Below are 20614 nucleotides of genomic sequence, written 5' to 3'. Positions count from 1 at the left end.
GGCGGGCCATTTGCCTGAGACAGTCCTGGCTTATGCCTGTCATCTGAGGATCCAGTTTAGCATGTGTCCAGAACCAGTGTTCCAGTTTATATACACTGCATATACATGGATGTATATAAAACTCAAATTTATTAACACAAAGGTGTTTCATCACTCACAAGCCAAGTCATCAGGACACATGTATATACCCCAAGCTCCTTCTTCCCAGCCAAGGTGGGCTAGACTAAACCATGCATTCTTGCAGCAAATGCATATTGAATGCAAATGCATATTGAGTGCTGTGAGCCAGACTGGGGAGCTGGGACAAGGGGTTGGGAGGGAGTGAGATGAGGGGACAGATGTGTGTGCCACTATGTCGATACCAGGTAAATAAAGCACCAATGGTAATGCAGATTTGGGACCCGTGCCAGGGGTGTGTGGGGCTGTGAACTTGAGCAGGGCTCTGAACTATCCAGGCCTCTGCTTGCTGGCCTACAAAGTGAGGGACGGGGGAGAACTGTCAGGCCAGCAGCTCTAATGTTTCCTTTCATTTAATGCTCGATAACTTTGCTGGAGTCCACCTGGAGGGACCAGAGAAAGCATGAGCAGGGGAGGTGGCCTTTGAGCCGGGCCACAAAGGATGAGCCGGCTTGCAGTAAATGGGGCCTGGGCACCTGCAAGTGAAAAATCCTATTTGCAAAGGTCCTTGGGCGTGGAAAGTCCTGGCCTGCTGGAAAAAAGAATGGAGGATGAGGCTAGGGATGCCATGGGAGGAGAAAGTGTCACGGGCACCCGGAATGCCCCCCTCCAATGAGGCTCATCCTCGGAAGGTGGTCTCGCCCTTGAGGATTCTCCTCTTCGGCACCTTGCTCAAGCCAACTATGGGAACGGATTCTGAGAACACAAACACCCTTGCGAAAACCCATGCGCACCTCAGAGAGAACCCTTCTTCCCGTAATTTCTCTTCAGAGCTGGAATCGCCGCTTGACCACGTGTTATGGATTATCTTCGTTAGTTGCTTATTTTCCCTCTCCCCATGGACTGTAAGTTCTATGAGAACAACATCTGTGCCTGTTTGTTTACTCTGCTATTCCTAGTGCCTGGATTGGTTCGGTGCGCCACTACTCTATACGCACAGCAGACACGGACGCATCCAGAAGCATATATGCATGCAAGCCTCAGACTTTGGGGTGGAAAAGAATTGGCTGGAAGAAGAAAGCAGGGCCTTTGTGGGGGAGCAGGTTTAAGTGGGTTGGCAGGAGAGCGAGGAGGGTAAGGAAAAAGAGAGACTGACCGCCTGGAAATAAGAGGCACTTAGTGTGGGGCCATGGGCACTTTGGGGAAGCAAAGGGGAAAGATACCCCGAAGCTCCCATGCCTGCCCATCCCGGCATGCCTGGGCTCCTTGCTCACTGCAATGTGATAATGCCTGCCTCGCACTGTGTGGACTGGTGGCCCAGTGCCCGGGAAGCCCCGAGCCTACCCAGAGGCATGTCAGTAACAAATCTCAACTGTCCCTACTGGGCCAGAACCGGACGGCAGAGACTCGTGTCCAGCCAGAGACCCAGAGGGAAGCAAGAATTAGATGGAGAAAAGTTAGAGGGGCACTGTGGATGACAACATCCCGGGCAACACATTCGACACTGAGAATCCCATGGCACTGCTCGTTTATTGCAGAAGCAGAGAATTGGACAAGACCCAAAGCAGAAGACAAAGAGAGTCCCTGGGCTGCAAAGGCCCCAGAACGGCATGGGGACAGAGGGGTTCACACCTGGCCGCAGGGAGACATCCACGTAGGTGTGTAATCTCTGCACTGGGGGCAGTGAGCCAGTGAAAACCGGCCAAGGAGGAGGTCACCGGGAGCACCCCTGAGTGGACTTCCCACCTCACAGCGGGCACCGCCGAGGACCACAAGGCGAGGGGATGGTGCGGGGGATCATGGCCACAGAGGAAGGGCTTCCTGGTCTGGACGGGGCGGGGTGGGGGTGCAGGGGGAGCAGCTGGGCCCTGCAGCTTTCTGCTCACAGAGCCAACCGCCCGCCCCGCCAGCCCTTCACCTCGAGGCCTTCCTGGCTGCACAGCTGCCCCCTGAGCTCCTGGGCAGGGGATCCTTGAACTCGCTGCCACAGCTGCCTTTGGTTTTGACGTCCACGCCCACAGGCTTGAAGCTGTAACTGCTCGGGGCACCAAAGCCCACGCTGAAGCCAGCCCCTGCTGCTGCCGCGCCAGTGTTGCTGATGATAGCTGCAGGGGGCGAGAGAAGATGCGGGGCTGCGGGCCTTCCTGGGGCATCCTGGACACTCCCTCGATGCCCTCCCCCGTCGGGACAGAGTCCCGCGCTGGGTACTCCCAGTGTCCTCGGAGGTTTTCTGCAGCACGGATCGTTTCTCAAGGATCTGGCCCCGTGTATTTGACCTTTTCCCATTAGTCTGTGTCCCTCCACCATCATCAGACTTGGAGCCTTAGCAGGCTCTGCCCGTGAACTTCCCCCACAGGATGGGCCACATGACCAAAGGCCCTTTACGGAGGCCCCTGGTGCTGACCCCACGGAAGGGGCTGCAGGCCTAGCCCCCCCTCTCCTGGAGCACCACCTCACCTGCACCTGCATCATCTCTAGCTTTTCAATCTGCAGAAGGTCGTTAAAGCCCTTCCAGCGCCCCCGCCCTCAGTCCCTCCGACCCCCCACCCCCCAGTCCCCCCTTACTGCAAGCTGAAGCCTTGGTTTTGGTCTGGCCTCAAGAGAAATACAACATGGCCAGTAAGCCTCATGCTTATAAGAGGCTTTTGGATTATACACTGTTAGGTATCCTTTGATCTTTCTATAGGCTGTACGTTGGTATTTCATGGTATTATTTTTCTCCCATCACTGCTTCTCATCGGTGACTAAAGCCAGCCCTCTCTTGCTGCCCCTAAGTCTCTCCTGAACCCTCTCTAGTGTCATGGAATTGGAGGCTCAGACTTCTGATAGGTGACCACGCACAGAACCCAGGCCTGCAGGTACTTACAGATGCTCACGGAACTGGGATGTTCACCAGACATCCTGGAGAGAGAGAGAGGAAAAGCAGGTAAACCTGTAAAGCAGCCCTGCATCTCTGCATCTCTGCATCTCTGCATCTCTCCGGGGGCTCACAGAGGTGCCCCTCAGGACGCACACCGTCCACCCCATCCCAGCCTCCCTTCCTCCCACACACCCCAGCGGGACCTCTGCTGGGAATGCTCACTTCTCCATCCCTCAGAGGGGCTCCAGCTGATCTGATGGGTGGGGTCATCGTGGCCCTGCTCGCCTCAGTTATGCCAGTGGTCTCACACAATTAAGACGAACAAGTTCACCTGCCCGCTGGGTCCTTGCCAGAGTGACCTGGCACTTAGCTGACTCCTGGAAGCCATCTTGCCCCTCCCCGCCTCACACCCTTAAGCATGCAGCACAAAGGGCCAGGGAGGCTCTGTTTCTCAAAAGCTGCTGATGTCAATATTTCCTCTCCCGCCTCCTCTGAGATTTTTACAACTCAGTCCTTCCTGCAGTCTAACTTTGGTCTTTCCTACTGCACTATGCCAAACCCATTCCCTGTAAGGTTTTACCCAGTAGGACCTGAACAGAACCAAACTGTTTGCCTTCAGTCTTCCTACTAAAGCAGAGAGATAACTGCTTCAGATAAAAGATAATCTGGCCCCGCACCTGCACTCCTCGCCCTCCAGCAGCTTGCGGTAGGTGGCGATCTCCATGTCCAGGGCCAGCTTCGTGCTCATGAGCTCCTGGTACTCACGCAGCATCCGGGCCAGCTCCTCCTTGGCCTGGTGCAGGGCAGCCTCCAGCTCGTCCAGCTTGGCCCGGGCGTCCTTCAGGGCACAGTCGCCCCGCTGCTCAGCGTCGGCGATAGCCGTCTCCAGGTTGGAGCACTAAGGGGCAAATGCATTCAGTGCTTTGAGTCAGAACAGAGTTCTGAGATCCTGCTCAGACTACCTCCTCTCATTTGGTCCTGACTGATTGTAAATGCTTTGAGGTCCTCCTAGTTTCTCCACCTCTGGACATCACTAGCGATGAATCTGTCCGTCTTCTAACTCCAGGCACGGTTCACCTCCGTTTGTGCATGGGCACATGAAGATGGCATTTCCCTCCCTTGGGAGAGAGGACGAAGGGCACCAAGAAGGGAGCCTCCTGGGCATGTGGCCCCTGTCCTCTCCCTCCTGGTCTGTAACACTTGCTGCAAGATTCTAATGCCACCCCCGAAAAGTCTTGGGGTGACTGGCTTAATTATGCCCCACAGTGTAGAGGTTGTCTTGAGAGATCCTGTAAATCGTACACAAAACAAAAACCAAAAAAGAGAGAGAGAGAGAAAGGAGGAGAGTACTAATAAAGTTCCTATTAAGAAAATTTCTGTCCAATAAACCTGCCACACGGAGTCTGGGCCTCCAAAATGCCATGGAGAATCATGCTACAGGGCAACACCCTCAAAGATACTTTTGTGAACAGCAGGTCCACTAGCTTACAGATACCTGCTGTGAGTTGGGAAGGCAACTTGCAGTACAAAGCTGTGGATGGGGCTCTGTGCCGCAAACAGGAGAAGCTGCCAGGGGCTTCTTGAGTCTTTTAGTCTTCGGGATGTGTTCCCATCACTTGGCCAAGGTCTTGGTGGGTCTTAATATCTGGCTTCTCTTTTCTGGTGTGTCCCCTTCCTCTGGAGTGAAATTTGCTTCACCCCAAGGAGAGCAGCTGATCCCGAGGCCAGATAGAATTCTACACTATTGTCCAGCCAGTGCCACTCCCTCTGCCAGGCAGACCCCTAGCCATGCAAACACCCACAGTGTTTGGGGTGAGTGGCTCACAGCCTCCGTGGAGACACCTAGTACCCAGCTGTCTGGCCACGGAAGACCATGTCCCATCCTAGGGACTGTGGAGGTCTAATCATTCAGGGGGTGGCCAGACACTCGGTGACCTGAATTCTATCAAACTGTGCTCTGCTCCTTTTCACTGATCGAGGTCCTGCAGGGTGAGCCAGGGAGACTCCTGGGTCTTGTGAATGTGGCGTGAGTGAAAGGGCATGAAATTTGAGCGTCCTTGGAAAACAATTATCACGTGGATCCTGGGATCACTGAAAGCCAAGAGAGTCTGCAGGTGAAACCATGAGCTTCTTTGGTGGAAAGGCCAGAGGGCAGGAAAAGCACCTTGGCTTTGGGGCCCTCAAGAGGAGCTGCAATGGGGACCAAGCATTGAGAGTGACCCTCAATGGCTCCTGGAGGACATCTTCCTTGAAGTCCCTGGTGGCATTCTGATCACAAAGTCACTTTCTGGTAATAAGCCTCACCCAACCATGAACACAGCATTTTATCAGATAAATATTATAATCAGATACTGAGGGCAGCCTCAAATATCTTGTGTTTTTCTTTCATTTATGCAAAACTTGATTAAATGAAAACACCATGAGTTCTTATTTAAGTGGTCTTTTTTTTTTCTTTCCACTACCATGAGCCGGGTGCACAGAGGAGAGGATGTGTGTGCATGTGTATGCGTGTACATGATGTGTGTGTGTGTGTGTGTGTGTGTGTGTGTGTGTGTGTGTGTGCAGGGCAGGGAGGGGCCACTGAAGAAGAGGACGAAGCGACAGGGCCACTTGACTTGTCCGGAAGCTCAGAGCCTTTGTGCCAGCCTCCACAAACTCTGGGAAACTCATGGGCTTGTTTGCTTCAAGAACACCAGTGTGGCCCATAGTGCACCCAGAGTCATGGGGTCACTCAGTGCCGGGCCACCACGCACCGCACAGCCATGGGGATGGACAGACACAGAGCAGAGTCCTGGGTCAAGCCGAGGGTGGGAAGCTCTCTCTCCTCCCCTCTTCTAAGTTCCACGGCTGGGCTCTCCTTCCTCCAGCACGGATCCATCACGTGAAACCTCCAAACGGCTCCTTTTAACCTACTGCATCGGGTCTAAACTCCACTGCCCCACTTCAAAGGTGCCCTAACCTGCCCATCCTACACGGTGGTGTCCTGCTGCCTGCCACCCCAGTCATCACGGAACTTCTGCTTAGGGTAGGTGCATCTCCTCCCTGTACACACGCCACGCAGTGCCCACCTTGGACGCCCTGCTCCTGCTGGCTCCCTCACCAGGACCTGTCCCCCTCTCTTTCCCGCCCCACCTCCTACAGGAAGCCTTCACTGGGGTCTTCATTCTGCTCTGGCCACTCGGGACTCCTTAGGGAGCAGGCTGCACGGTGGGTGCAATGTTTAGTCTTTCTATGTGGGTTCAGGCTATTCTCTCCTCATGGATTATACATGCCCTAAAGAGGGGCTGTGTCTTGTTCTTATTCCATATTTAGTCTCATACCTCTGGTGCTCAATAAACCCTGCTAGCTGACTCATTTCATGGAACCCACCTGCTTCTTCACATTCCCTATCTCTGAGCGGATTCTCTGGATCAGGCGGTTGAGCTCTGAGATCTCAGCCTTGGTGAGTTTGAGGTCATCCCCATGCCGGCCCGCGGTGACCTGCAGCTCTTGGATCTGAGGTTGGGGATGAGAGAAGAGCACAGGACAGTTAGGAATTCACCTCATAAGGGTGTTGAATGGAAGGGAGCCAGAGGGTTGACACGCTGTTTTCATTGCCTGAGCAACAAAGGCAGAGGGAGGGGAAAGGGGGGGGGAAAGACCACCCTTTCTTTCTGGACTGGAAGGTCCTGACCCAGCTCAACAGGATCCTCAGGCCCACAAATGTGAAAGCCTCAGTGGAGTCGGAATTTCCTGTCCTCATTTTGACAAAGCAGGAAACATGAAGAAAAGCCAAGATGGATGGATGGATTACCCACAGAAACGGTGTCAGAGTCTTCCCAGGGTTGTGGCTAGTGTGGCCTCTGCTGTCAGCAAGGGCCACCGCAGGGCAAGGGCTAAGCCCATATACGCCCCCAACACACGCCAAGACTGTGGATGACCTCCCAGCACCACAGGGAGGCATTTCCACAAGGCCCAACTCCAAGACAAAGGAGGTCTCAACCCAGCCTGATACCCCCATATCCACACACACGCGTGCACACACAGCACACACACATGCACGCATGCACGGGGAGAGAGAGGCGGTTGAGGTCACTGGGCCTCAGCACACCTGGCATGCGGCCCACCTTGGTCTGGTACAGCGCCTCGGCCTCGGCCTTGCTCTTCAGGGCGGTCTCCTCGTACTGGGTGCGGACCTCGTCGATGATGCTGTCCAGGTCCAGGTCCCGGTTGTTGTCCATGGACAGGATGACGGAGGTGTCGCTGATGTGGGACTGCATCTGAGCGATCTCCTGGAGAACAGTTAGGGAGGTGGAGCCAGTTAGCGGGCCTCCACAAGGGGAGCCCTGGAAAATCCCTCGCTGCCCTTCCGCAGTGTTTGAACTCCACCTTCCACAGAGCCCACCAGTGCCCGCCGGGAGTGAGGTGAATGCATCGGGCTTTCCGCCCCAGCATTGGGACTGCCCTCTCCGTCCTGCACTCAGGACTGCTTCCATCCCTGCCCCATGCTCGACAGCAACGGCCACCCTTCATCCGTAGAATTAATTCTGAACTCCTCAGGTGGCCTACAGAGCCTTTCCGGAGTCGCTGAACCCCTTCCCTTCTCCAGGCCCCTCATACGTGACCCAGCTCAGACTGCTCGTCCCGCGCCTTCATGCTGCACCTGGGCCATTCTCAGCATCCCCCAAGATCTTCCTCATCCTCCCCCAGGAACCTTCCCCGGCAGCTCAGGCAGAATTCACTACACCTCCCTCTGTTCTCATCCACAGGTTGTTTTCCCTACCAGACTGTGACTCCCTGGAGGACAGAAATCAACCCTTCTCCGCCATGGCCTCCTCAAAGCCGACATGGAGCTACCAACCTTTGGTCTACACGTCCATGCAGTCTGAGGGCCAGAAGCCACTCATTGGAGGAGCAGATCACATAGGAGAGCTCAGTGAAATCCTTACCCCTTCATAGAGGCACTTGAAGAATTTGATCTCCTCTGTCAGGGAGTCCACCTTGGCCTGGAGCTCCACCTTGTTCATGTAGGCGGTGTCCACGTCCTGGGGAATCCGGAGAGGAGCTGGCTGCCTTCCCCTGCCCTCCCTCCCTGCCATAAGGAGCCTTGGGTACCCTGCTCTCACCAGTCTCCTCACCCTGTGCTTCCCAGGGAAGTCCACTTGCTGAGAGTAAACCAACCAACGGGCAGGGCAAAGGCCGTGCCAGAAGTGTGCCGAATGTCTGGATTCCAAGCTGGCTGATTCTGGGAGCAGCGTGCATCCCAGGCAAGGGGACTTAGACAGAGGAGCTGGGAAATTAGAACCCCAGTAACCCCTGCCCAAGGGACTGAGCGACCCACAGCCTACCAACATCACGGTGTCAGGCACTCGGGGAGCCCTCAAGGCTTCTTCCAGCCCTTCCTGCTCCCCTCTCACCTTCTTGAGCATCACAAACTCATTCTCAGCAGCTGTGCGTCTGTTGATCTCCACCTCGTACCTGTGTGCGGCAAAAGAGAGGAGGTGGCATTGCCATTGGGACAATTCAGTTCTGCAAAGGCTCACTGAGCAGTCAGTGAGCACCTCCGTGCCAAGAGCTGCATGGCAGTGGCCTACACCCTGGGATTCCGGTACCCCTGGGGTATGCACAGCCTTCCAAAAGGGACTTGACAAGAATAGGTTTAAAGGAATCAATATGCAGCTCCTTAGTTCCCATGTAACCTACCCTACAATGCATCTGCCCGGGAATGCACCTGTGATGGGCTTCCACATCCCTCCTCCCTTTCACAACTACCCTCCCTTGTGACAGCAACATTAGTACAGTGCATTAGCCCAGGGTGCAAAACCTCCCAGGCACCAAACAAATACTATCCCCATCTTCAAGTTGTATGTTCTACTTGTTTTTTATATATATTTCTGTTCCAGGTGAAGCAAGGTCTTAGAAACAGGATGTCTGGATGGGGCTGGGATGTTCTTCACGAAGATACATTGTAGACTAAGGAGATGGAGTACTGATCACTTACAGACCTCACTGTTCCATCTCTTATTATTGTCAAGGAATGTATTACAGGACATTTGTGTTGGGAAATGGAAGAGAGCCCTGGAAAGAAATAATTAGTGCTAGCAAATGGCTTTCTTCCGCATCCTTTAATGTGAGCTATCCTTTTCAGCTTCTTACTGCTTCCTAAGGCATGCCACTGGCTGCCAAGGGGAGAAAAGCCTTGTCAGATGACAGTATAGGTTAGTGAAATGGGTTATTTTAAAAATGCGACTGGAACAGTTTCTGAGACTGTCGGATTGTGTTAGTTATACTGGATAGAACACACAGAAAACAGTTGGTATGATTTATCTCAGATTCCAGGTGTGTTATTTAAAAGATAATTGAATACTTCCTTGTATCAAATTATATTATGATAGAGTTGTTTCTATTACAATTATCATTATCTCTAATTATCTCAGAAAAGATTCCATATTTCTTCCTCCTGTTAACAAATCAGAGCATATGCTAGTTGCAGACTAGTTTTTAGCCTACATTTTCTATTTCATAAAACACAGAGAAAAAGTTTGGTCACGATGGCTATCAAATTAATGACATTCATGTGTCATAATTTTTCATCATTTACTTCTAGAGACCGAACACCAGAGCACACATACACACACATTTATAAAGAAAAACAATGCATTTTTAGTACTATTGGCTTTATCAATAACTCATGACTTCCAAAATACATTAGGATGCACAATTAAAAGTTAGACCATAACAAAGTGCATGTTAATTTTTATCTTAGAACATAGATGTATTAATTATATAAAATCTATATCACTTTAATCTTGAATGCTTCCAATAACCTATTGTACAAGATGTCACCTCTAGTTTGTTGCTAGGTGGATTTTATAACAGTTCCTAATTCATTTCCTTATTTCATTTCATCCCACAGCAACCCTATCGAGTAGATGCTATCATTAGCATCTCTCAATTTTATAAGCGAGGCAAAGACTTTTCCAAGGTCACAAAGCTAGTAAAGCTGGGATCCCAATGACATCAGGGAAACAATGCCTTAGATTTGCCTAGCACTTTGGTTCTTTGAAGAGCTGTTAATACATTACTATCAGCATTACCCTCTCAACAGCTCTTTTAGGTGGCAAGGCAGGTGTCAGTATCTGAATTTTATAAATATTAAAACTGAAGTCCACAGAGGATCAGGAGGCTCACCCGTCGTCAACTCAACTGAGTGGTAATTCCAGAATACCTGGCCTTCCAGAGGCAGCACGGCCTTTGGAGGCCTCTGACCTGGACATCTGGGCTGTGCCTGGAAACCCCTCTTTTCTTCCTAGAATTCTGCTCAAATCTCCACTGGGCTGCAATTTCCATCTTAATGCCACTCAATCTCAATTCACACTGTATTCATTTCACTTCCTGGGGGCTCTCTGAAAGTCGTCTTCAAGCCTGTCCCCACAATCTGGGTGCTTTCAGAGGTCAGAGACCATGCCACCTCCTCCCTCAGGACTCCATGCAGGACTCAGGGCAGAGTTCCACTTGGGGGTAGTTCAGAATAGGGGTGGCCAGGCAGATTGAACGTGGAGCAAGAGAAATCGCTCAGCTCTGACCATCTCTCTACCCCCTTGAATTGTGGAAGAAATTATCTTTCCCTAGAAATCCTGGCACGTGGAAGCAAACTTCCAAAATATCAGATCACACGGAGCCAGGATGTGTCATACTCTCCTTGCTGGCTCAAACTTGGGAGAAATTATTTCTGGTTCCAAGTACATTTTCAATCATTCTCTTTAATGGTGGGATTCAGCAGCACAGATACACCTCAACATGAAAAACATTTTTAAAACTCTTCTTTGCTTAGCTTTAGGATTTGTTCTGGGATTGGTGTCATGGCTCATGTTCTAGGTACTCCCATGGAAGACCTCATGCAGGAAGAGCTACAAAGCCATTTGGGTTGTCCATCTGGTTTTGAGACAACTCTCCTGTCCCCATTTCTCCATTTCCAATGTTAAAAGTTGGGCACACCTTTTCCCAGACAATTCAGGGCACCACTCTGGATAAAGCTTTTCTCTTCCTAAGTCTCATCCTGTCTGGATCTCCCTCCCTCCCCTATGGAAAAAGAAATAACTAATGTTATCAGCAAAGGATGGAAAAAGGCAAAAATGCTGACTCTAAATCAAAACCTCATCTGTAATCAAGACCCTCCAGGGGCAGATTCTCTGCCTCTCCACTCACCTCTTCTTATAGTCCTCCACTAAATCCTGCATGTTCCTCAGCTCTGAGTCCAGCCGCACCCTGTCGCCTGTCTGTGTCTCCAGCTGCTTCCGCAGGTTGCTGATGTAGCCCTCGTAAATGGGCTCCAGGTTCTTCCTGCAGTTGTTCAGGTCCAGCTGCTGTAGCAGGTTCCACTTGGTCTCCAGCACCTGGTTCTGCTGCTCCAGGAACCGCACCTGGGATCCGAAGGTGGTCATAGCCCAGAATCCCCATGCTGTTGCCTCTCAACAGTGGGGAGTGGGCCCCAAAAATCAGACACAGTCATCCTGCGGTGGGAGGCAGGAAACAGCAAGCCTCATCAGAGAATGGATTCAGCCAGGGGGACATGCCTATCTGGGTCTCCAAGACAAGAAATAAGATTCAGTCTAAAAGAAATTAAGGAAGTAGGTTTAAGCAATGCTATAAATGCCACCCTGAGTTATCACGTGATGGAGGTAGTTTCTTTTGCCGGAAATGCTGGTGTTTTCAGAGTGAAGGAAGATGGGAAGCAAGGGAGAAACAGTAATGGGGGAATGGCATGGAAAGTCACTCTGGTGGTTAACCTGTCCTCTCTTATGTGCAACCTCCATTGCTCTTGGTTGGTTGGTTTGGTTTTCATTTCAAAGTGGGTTGGTTATCACATCCTTACAAGGTTCCTGCCTCCTTGACCAAAGGTCTCACACGTTTGGACTCAAAAACTTCAAGCCTCTGCTACACACTAGCCTTCCTCTTCTTCCTTTTCTCTGGCTTGAGGGAGAGAAGGGAACATGAGGGGGAAGAACAGATTCTGAAGAGGAAAATGAGCCCTGTCTCCTGGGATAGCAACTCTGTTTCTTCCACTCCTGCCCCCTTGCCTCCAACTACCTCCCTTCCTCTTCCCGAGCACAGTGTTGAGGCACACAGTTTGCTGTTGCTGTTCTATCAACTTGGGGGCATGTTTCTTAGCCTCCCTCTGTCCTGGTTTCCTCATCTGCAAGGCAGAATGATAACAGAATCGCGGGTCATGTGTTGATATATGAGAACCCCTTAGGACAGCACCAGGCACTGAGTAATGTCAGCTATTGTCCGGGTTATGTCCCCTATGACTCATGGGTCCAGATCTTCTGCCCCGGCTTGGATACAGAAGCCTATTCCTTCTCTCCTCTCCATCCTCTGGGTCACTGCCTCTGAGTTACCAGGGACATCTTCCCTTTTAACCCCTGCATGTCCCCCTCCCCACAGACACAACAAAACGCACACACGGAACTCCTCGACAGGCCCTCCTTCTCAATCTTCTCCCCTCAGCCCCGCCCTTCAATTTTCTGGTCCTTTTCTCTCATCTCTTGTAGAAACCTTCCTGACTTATACCCCCAGCCCACTTCCTACCTTTTAAGTCCTTCCCCTTCACCAAGCATCATGTCTTGTGATACTCCCTGGTCAGTGTCCCTCTGGTGCTCCTGTCCTGGATATGTGTCCCCATCTCCTTGTCTGATATTGAGAACTCTCAGAGGGCCATTCCACATGTCTCCTCCTTCTGGAGCACCCCTTTCCATCCCAGGGTCTTGTCCCCAAAGGAAAACTGAAGCACTGTTCCAGCCCTTTATAAACATCCAATTCATCCTCACATCCTCATGTGGGGTAAAAGCCACTGTTGTGCCCGTCTTACAGATGAGCAAAGGGAAGCTCAGAAAAGATAACCAGCTCGCCCAAGTTCTCGCGCAGCTGTCAGTAGCAGAGCGAGTACCCCTGGGCACCCTGGCCCATTCAGGGCCAAACGGATGCCTGAGGACCCACCTTGTCGATGAAGGAGGCGAATTTGTTGTTCAGCGCCTTGATCTGCTCCCGTTCCTGGGCGCGCACCTTCTGGATCTCAGGGTCCAGCTCCACATTGAGGGGGGCCAGGAGGCTCTTGTTGACCGTGACCTGAGGGATGCCGCCGGGCGGGCACACGGACGGACACGCGGGCCCCAGCCCGGCGCTGCCGAAGACGGTGCCCACGAAGCCGCCCAGCCGGCCGCCGCCGCCGGAGCCCGAGCAGTGGCCCAGCGCGTAGGCGCCGCCCCGCCCGGCAGCGGCGCACAGGGCCAGGCGCCGGCCACCCCCTAGGCTGAAGAGGCTCCTGCTGCCGAAGGCGGCCGTGCCCTTGACGGCGGCCGTGCCCTTGGAACGGAACGAGGCGGCGCTGGCGCTGACCCGGCCCGAGATGACGGCGGAGCAGCCGCTGAAGCCCGGGCGCTCGCCGGCGGGGCGGTGGTGCAGCTGGCGGCTCATGCTGCGGGGACGGGCTGCGGGGCGCGACCGGAGGCGGGATGGGGGTGCAGAGGGCGGCTCTGCTGGCCTGCCTTGCTCGCCCCTAACCCCTTAAATAGCCGGCTGCGCGCAGCCTAATTTGTAGGTCGCGCACATCTATTAGCCACACGGGGCCTCTCGGGGTCTCCGTTTAGGAAATTATCACCCATCCCTGAGATTTTTGTCTCTCCCACCCAGAACGCCCCATGAATCCCCTATAAAATGGCCCTGAACCCTGCATTTATTTGCTTTGCTTACCTCCTGCATTATAATAATTTGGCTACCTTATCTCCACTTGCTGCCCTCCAATTACTGGGGTTATCAGGGCCAAGAGCTGTGGTAGAAACTTCCAGTGGGTCTGGCTGAGGGTAGGGGGAGACACCCCGATGAGGTGGAGGGGCGTGGTACGGGGGAGCAGATGTCCAGGCCAGTTCTGTTTCCGAAGGACAGGAACGGTTTCAAAAATATTCCAGAGAATCATCTTTAGCCTGTGGCTGCTGCTTCCCCAGACTTCTGGATGAGGGCGACTCTGTCCTGAGTACCGGAAGGAAGTCCCAGAGGGTAGAGACTTCTGGCCTATCTGCAGGGAATTCTCAATCTGTTGAAGAAGACCAGACACAGTGACAGAGTTAAGGCCAATGAGAGCCCGGGCGGGGGCGGTGCTGGGGGTGGGGGGTGGGCCGGTGTTCTTTGGGCCAGAGCTAAAAGAGTTCTCCAGAAAAACATTTCTGGAATAAAAGTTAGAGAGATACTAACTGAGAAGAAGGGAAGGGGGCCTGAGGAGATGGTGTAGGAAGATGGCCTTTCATGAGGTTTGAGTTTTTTTCTTTTTCTTTAATTGCAGAAGAGGATCATTCATCCCATCCAAGGAACACCTGATCAGGATATTTGCTGCCCTGGCATTTCTGATTCCGGATCAAGATGTGACTGAGTATTAAGAACAAGTTGAGAAGGGCCAAGGAAGACGCCTCCAACCTGAAAAATCAAGAAACTAGATTCTCGAACTTCCTTCCAATAAGCTCAAGAGTATCTTTTCCGATCTAACCCAATTTCCTTTTCCAACTTAAGTTGGTTTAATTCTCCTCTTCTTTCAGACGAGCTCCTTCCCATACTGCTCTTCTGGTACCCAGGCAGCATTCTATTTCATCACTCTTATTTCTCAGTCTGTCTGAGTCCTGGGTGTGTGTCCCATTTCCACCATCAGATTAATAGGTGCCTGGATTAACCCTACCCTCCCCTGCTCAGCCCCAGCCTCGGCACTAGGGACATTCAGGATGAGTGTGAAACAGACTGGTGCTTAGAACGAGGCTCATCGCTGTCCCTCAGTTATACCCTAGGGCCTGGGCTCACCTTGGAGCCCTCCTGGGGTGGCCAGATGGCACCTGGGGGTAATTTGGAGTGACACAGTCTCCGCCTGGAACCAATCACAGAGCATAATAACAGCCAAGGTGTTTACCCTACAGGGAACGAGGCTGTGGGGGCACTGGTGAGTGATAGAGATGGCGCCAGCCACAGATGAACAGATAGAAGAGTCTGGAATGTCCTGGGTGGGAAAGAGGGTGGGCTCTCTACGCTGCTTCAGGGGAGACACTGAGGTCCATTCCCTCTGGAGAGGGGGAGAGGCAATGTAAGTGAAGCTGGGTGACCAGCGGGCTCCTCAAGAAGCTCAAGGTTATGCTTCCCATTATTTCATGAGATTGCTTCCTACACCCCATAAAATTAGCCAGTTTTTTTTTTTCCACAAGCACGAGAGAGAGTTTATTAACTCTGGTCATTGAGAAGAGAAAAGTGGGCAAGTATTTAAACTGAAGCAGAGAAGCTTATATAGGATTGCTTTTCAAAGAGAGGCTTTGAAGTCTCCTTTTTTCTGGAAAGTTCTTAAGAATTTGCCTCTGGAACCAAGCCACTTCTGCCCAGGGTCAGGGAACAGGGAGGATGACATTTTCTTATCTTCCTGTGAGGGGTTGACCTGGCTGGATGAATCAGGAATTCCTGAACCGCCAGGCTCACCTTTCTTACAGATTATGGAGAGACCAAAGTGGCACGTCCAGGTTTCAGAGGCATCGGATGTGTGGGGATGTGGGCAGATCAAAAGGTGGCTGAGGCCTGGGAGGAGGGCTTCTCCTGGCAACTGCTTCTGACAGCAGCTTTACTGTGTCATTTTGGGCTCCGTGACTACCTCCGCCATTAGTTCTGGGTGAAAGCAACCCCTGGATTAGGAGACAAAGCTACAAACATCACCCTTTGAAACCAGAACTCAACAACAAAGGATGGACGGGATGGCTCCTCTAAGCAAGGATTGCAAACATGTTGTGCTGAAACTGGCTTTCATTTGCCCTGAAACTGCTTCTTAGGAGATTAATAGGTATCATGTAGGAAAAAAGTGTGGCGATGGATTCCCTGTTAGGTTAAAAAAAAAAAAAAGATGAAGCAGAGGCATCATACTACAGGACTTTTTAAATCCATCACTTTTGGATCACTTAGGAAAGCTGCACCAAAGGATGCTACAAAACTCAGTGCTTTCCAAAAGACAGTGACTGGGGAGTGAGATTATTAAAAAATAAGGGTTTTTTCTACTTTTTAATATTTCTGAATTTTCTCATATGAGCATATAGTGTTTTCTATAGGTGAGTTATTTAAAAAAACAACTAGAGAAGCAAGGGGAGGTAGGCTGATTCTAGAATCAGAAATAAAGTGTTGTTCTTGTAAAAAAAAAAAAATCCAGGGTTTCCCAACCTTTGTTTGACCATAGAGCCCTCTTTTTGGCCAAATATCTTATAAGAACCAGGGTTTCAAGGAATGTGCTTTAAGAGACACAGAACAAGTTCTTTCTATTTCACCATTAGATAGACTAACATTTCCAAAATCCAAACAGATTTACAATATCTCCTTAAAAACATGAAGGTGCACAAAATATAATTACTGTGGTGTACGGCCAGATCTGGCTTATGGCAATGTGCCCAGCGTTACATTGTCAAAGCCAAAGGCAGGTTGTTTGCTCGGGCTGGTGCACCTGTGCCAGCACCATCCATCCCAGCACTGCTCAAGGGGAAAAGAATTCTTGGGCTGGTGACCGATGCTGGGAATCTACACTGAGGAAGGTTGTGCAGAGACTTCCAGTGCCTATCAAGCATCCCCACTCTCCTCCTTATTTCCCAACCTCCTCTGAGGATTGGTTGGGACTTGGGGCCATGTCGGCCAGTTAAATGTGAGTGGCATTGATGTGTGTGAGGCAGTGTGGGATGTGATGTGTGGGATGAGGCAGTTAGCAGCCCATGTGTCTCCTTCATCTCTCTTTTCCCCTGTCCCCAGTACCTTGAAGGCCATGTGTCCCCATGTGGCAGGGCTACGAGCCAGAAGCACGTAGGTCTGTGAGACACCCGCTGGGAGAGCCACATGGGAGAGCTGCCCAGATCCACCGTGGACTGTGAGTGAGAAGTGAACCTCTGTTGTGTTAAGTTAAGCCACTCAGACTTCAGGGTTTGTCCTTTGAGGCCGTCAGTGTTAATATTCTGGATCCAAGCACAGAAGTCGGATGGTAGAAGTATCTCTTAATAGCCAGTGCTTTTTCTCTTGAGTTCCTGTTCGTCAAATAATCTGATGGCTATTAAACCTCTATTTCACGTCTCACTTAGGCTTTTTGAAAGAATAGTCTATCCTAGTAATACTAAGAGAGTTAATAGTAACAATGATATAATAGCAACTATCTTGAGCACATACTACACAGCAGGTACTGAATCAAATAATTCGCACGCATTCTTTTGTTAAATTTAATTCTCATGACAACTTTATGAAGAACTTCTATTATTAACTTTTTACAGATGAAGAATCTGAGGCTCATGAAGCAGAAGTATTTTGCTGAAGTCGAGAAGTTAGTGAGTGGCAGAGGAAGACTCCAGCCTGGGTCCATCTGACACCCAAGGTGGTGGCTTCTCCCGTGAACACTACAGCATAAATCCCAGCTCCATAGCAGATTATTTTTTTAAATAGGCTCCACACCCAGCATGGAGCCCAACTCGGGGCTTGAACTTACGACGCTGAGATCAAGACCCTGAGATCAAGACGAGCTGAGGGCACCTGGGTGGCTCAGTCATTAAGCGTCTGCCCTCAGCTCAGGTCATGATCCCAGGGTCCTGGGATCGAGCCCCACATCGGGGCTCCCTGCTCAGCGGGAGCCTGCTTCTCCCTCTGTCTGCCGCTCCCCCCTTCTTGTGTTCCCTCTCTCACTGTATCTCTCTCCGTCAATAAATAAAAAAATCTTTAAAAAAAAAAAAGACGAGCTGAGATCAAGAGTCAGATGCATAACCAACTGGGGCATGAATCAGGTTTGCATATCCCTGTATGCCAAACACTAATGCATGCCAGACACATGCTAGATATTCAGTAAGTATTCAGCGACCTGACCACAATTTCTTTACTGGCCCTGAGAATATATTCCCTAAAACGAGTTATTCTGCCAGCCAATTCTCCTTTGGGCAATAAATAAACTGGCAAATAGTTTATGAGATGGTGTCCTTAAAGTTTGGAGCTTGTGAATTGCTTTACCAGCACTAAACACCTCTTTTTTTTTCCTTACTTTAAATTTTTTATGTTATGTTAATCACCATACATTACATCATTAGTTTTTGATGTAGTGTTCCATGATTCATTGTTTGTGCATAACACCCAGTGCTCCATGCAGAATGTGCCCTCTTTAATACCCATCACCAGGCTGGCCCATCCCCCCCCCCCCCTCCCCTCTAGAACCCTCAGTTTGTTTTTTCAGAGCCCATCGTCTCTCATGGTTCGTCTCCCCCTCCGATTTACTCCCCTTTATTCTTCCCCTCCTGCTATCTTCTTCTTCTTCTTTTTCTCCTTAACATATATTGCATTATTTGTTTCAGAGGTACAGATTTGTGATTCAATAGTCTTGCACAATTCACAGCACTCACCGTAGCACATACCCTCCCAATGTCTATCACCCAGCCACCCCATCCCTCCCACCCCACGCCCACTCTGGCAACCCTCAGTTTGTTTCCTGAGATTAAGAATTCCTCATATCAGTGAGGTCATATGATACATGTCTTTCTCTGATTGACTTATTGTTATCAGCATAACACCCTCCAGTTCCATCCACGTTGTTGCAAATGGCAAGATCTCATCCTCCTTTTGATGGTTGCATAATATTCCATTGTGTATATATACCACATCTTCTTTATCCATTCATCTGTCGATGGGACATCTTGGCTCTTTCCACAGTTTGGCTATTGTGGACACTGCTGCTATAAATATTGGGGTGCTGTACCCCTTCAGATCCCTACATTTATATCTTTGGGGTAAATACCCAGTAGTGCAATTGCTGGGTCATCAGGTAGCTCTATTTTCAAACTTTCTGAGGAACCTCCATACTGTTTTCCAGAGTGGTTGCACCAGCTTCCATTCCCACCAACAGTGTAGGAGGTTCCCCTTCCTCCACATCCCTGCCATCATCTGTCGTTTCCTGACTGTTAATTTTAGCCATTCTGACTGGTGTGAGGTGGTATCTCATTGAGGTTTTGATTTGGATTTCCTGATGCCGGGCGATGTTGAGCACTTTTTCATGACTAAACACCTCTTTTAAGTGACAGATTTAGTCAAGTTTTTTGAAGCAAAGAGATTTGAGGACAAGATTCTGTTTCCACTGACATTTATTAAGTATGAACTTTGTGCCAGGAATTGTACAAGACGTGTTTGTGTCACCTCATTTGGCCTAATGATAATCCACGGTGATTAGTCTGCCTATTTATAGCTGAAGAAATGAGACGCAAACGTCTTGAGAGCTTTGCTTTGCTCTTGACCCCCAGTTGGTTGCAGAGCCTGAACCTGAATTCAAAGCCATTGACTTGAACTCTAAGATGCCCTGGCTCCACAGTGACCCTGTTCAGAAGCACCTGTGAGTCCCAGCTTGAATGGGTGCTGGACTCTCCCTGGCTCTTTGCGTCCTGACTGCATCACCATGGCCTCTTGGCACCTGGTAGACATCTCTCAGCACGAGAGTGTTTTGGAGGTGGGCGGTGTGTGTTGCAGAGACAGCCACGCTTCAACACAACCCACGCTCATAGACATTCACTTCACCAAAGACCAAGGGGTCCATGGCTCATTACTTAAAGAGAGTTACTTGGCCTTTTCCAGAGAATAGGGACTAGCTGTAACTTGAGCCCCAGGCTTTCAGAGCTGCTCTCTGCTGCCTCTGGACCAGTTTTAAATCCTGCCACAGACAAGTGTTGCCTCCCTCTCCCTGCCCATAATCTGCACGCTGTTAAAGACGCCCGCTCATTGGAGCATTGGCCTGAGTAAAGCATGACTCAAAGGTGCATCTGCAGGAGATAGCAGTCAGAGATGAATCCCGAGTCTCAAAAAAACCCAGTGGGATCCTGCGTTCATGTAAGGATCTCTTGCCTCAGATTAAAAGACACTTTGGGGCTCTGTGGAACACGCCGGACCTCGATGCCCCAGGCTCCAGGACATTGACCTCCACATATGGAAGAGATGTGCCCTGAGATGAGGATTCCCTTGGGAGAGAGGAGCAGCCTGGTCCTGCATGAGTTTTATAAAGTTTATTGGTGAGACGTGGGGAGCAGGGAGGGAAGGCCTAAACAAGGACAAGAAACTCAGAGATTGAGGGCATAAATCCCTTCACGCGGTGGGGACCAATCCCAGGGCTATTCCCAACTCTCTATACATACAGGGGCTGCACAAGATATAAGCTATAACCTGGGTTTCGCCTGAGTCGGGCTTGCTGTAACAGGAGACAGTCCTTGTGTGTCTGTCGGTGGACCTGTAATCTCATGAGCTCACGGAGTGTGTGGTCAAATGACGTAAGCCAGGGCATGGAGGGGGTCACGGCTGAGAGAAACCTTCCTCTGGGGGAAGAGTGCAGGCCAGGGCAAGGTCCGGGCCATCATTGTTGGCAATGCTTCAGGAAGGGGGTGCTGAGTTAGGGGGTCTCTTAGTACGGAGGCAGAAGGATGGGCTAGAATCCTGATTCTAGATTCAGAAAGACTAAGGCAAGAGTGGAAGAGAGGAAATGTCAGTGGCAAAGGAAGCAAGAGGAGACCAGGAGAAATGTGAGACAGGAGTTTCCTGGAGAAGGAGTCCGGAGGAAGAGCCGGGTGAGGTGGACGCGGGGAGAAATGGACTTTCCCT

The 20614-nt window shown here is 50.8% G+C and overlaps 1 protein-coding gene across 1 annotated transcript; it reads right to left on the bottom strand.

The window, feature by feature from the left end:
* Positions 1-1645: 1645 nt before the first annotated feature.
* On the bottom strand, positions 1646-13513 carry KRT72 (keratin 72). The gene is made up of 9 exons (XM_027592379.2): positions 12956-13513; positions 11165-11379; positions 8374-8434; positions 7906-8001; positions 7084-7248; positions 6347-6472; positions 3655-3875; positions 2984-3018; positions 1646-2222 (listed from the first exon to the last, which is right to left on the bottom strand). Exons 1-9 carry the CDS (start codon positions 13430-13432, stop codon positions 2032-2034), a joined length of 1587 nt encoding a protein of 528 aa, XP_027448180.1. The 5' UTR covers positions 13433-13513; the 3' UTR covers positions 1646-2031.
* Positions 13514-20614: the final 7101 nt, after the last annotated feature.

Source organism: Zalophus californianus, chromosome 9 (genome assembly GCF_009762305.2).
Source record: "Zalophus californianus isolate mZalCal1 chromosome 9, mZalCal1.pri.v2, whole genome shotgun sequence".
Lineage (NCBI taxonomy): Eukaryota > Metazoa > Chordata > Mammalia > Carnivora > Otariidae > Zalophus > Zalophus californianus.
The sequence above is the reverse complement of the archived record's forward strand: the minus strand, read 5'-3'. Positions and strand labels throughout refer to the sequence as shown.

Bases quoted from the DNA above. Each gene is read 5' to 3' on its own strand.
- KRT72 (XM_027592379.2), bottom strand. From the start codon at position 13,432: ATGAGCCGCCAGCTGCACCACCGCCCCGCCGGCGAGCGCCCGGGCTTC. The intron at 8,002-8,373 runs GTGAGAGGGGAG...CGGATTCCCCAG, and splicing joins AGTTTGTGATGCTCAAGAAG to GACGTGGACACCGCCTACAT. The intron at 3,019-3,654 runs GTGCGGGGCCAG...CTCTCTCTCCAG, and splicing joins CTGGAGGGCGAGGAGTGCAG to GATGTCTGGTGAACATCCCA.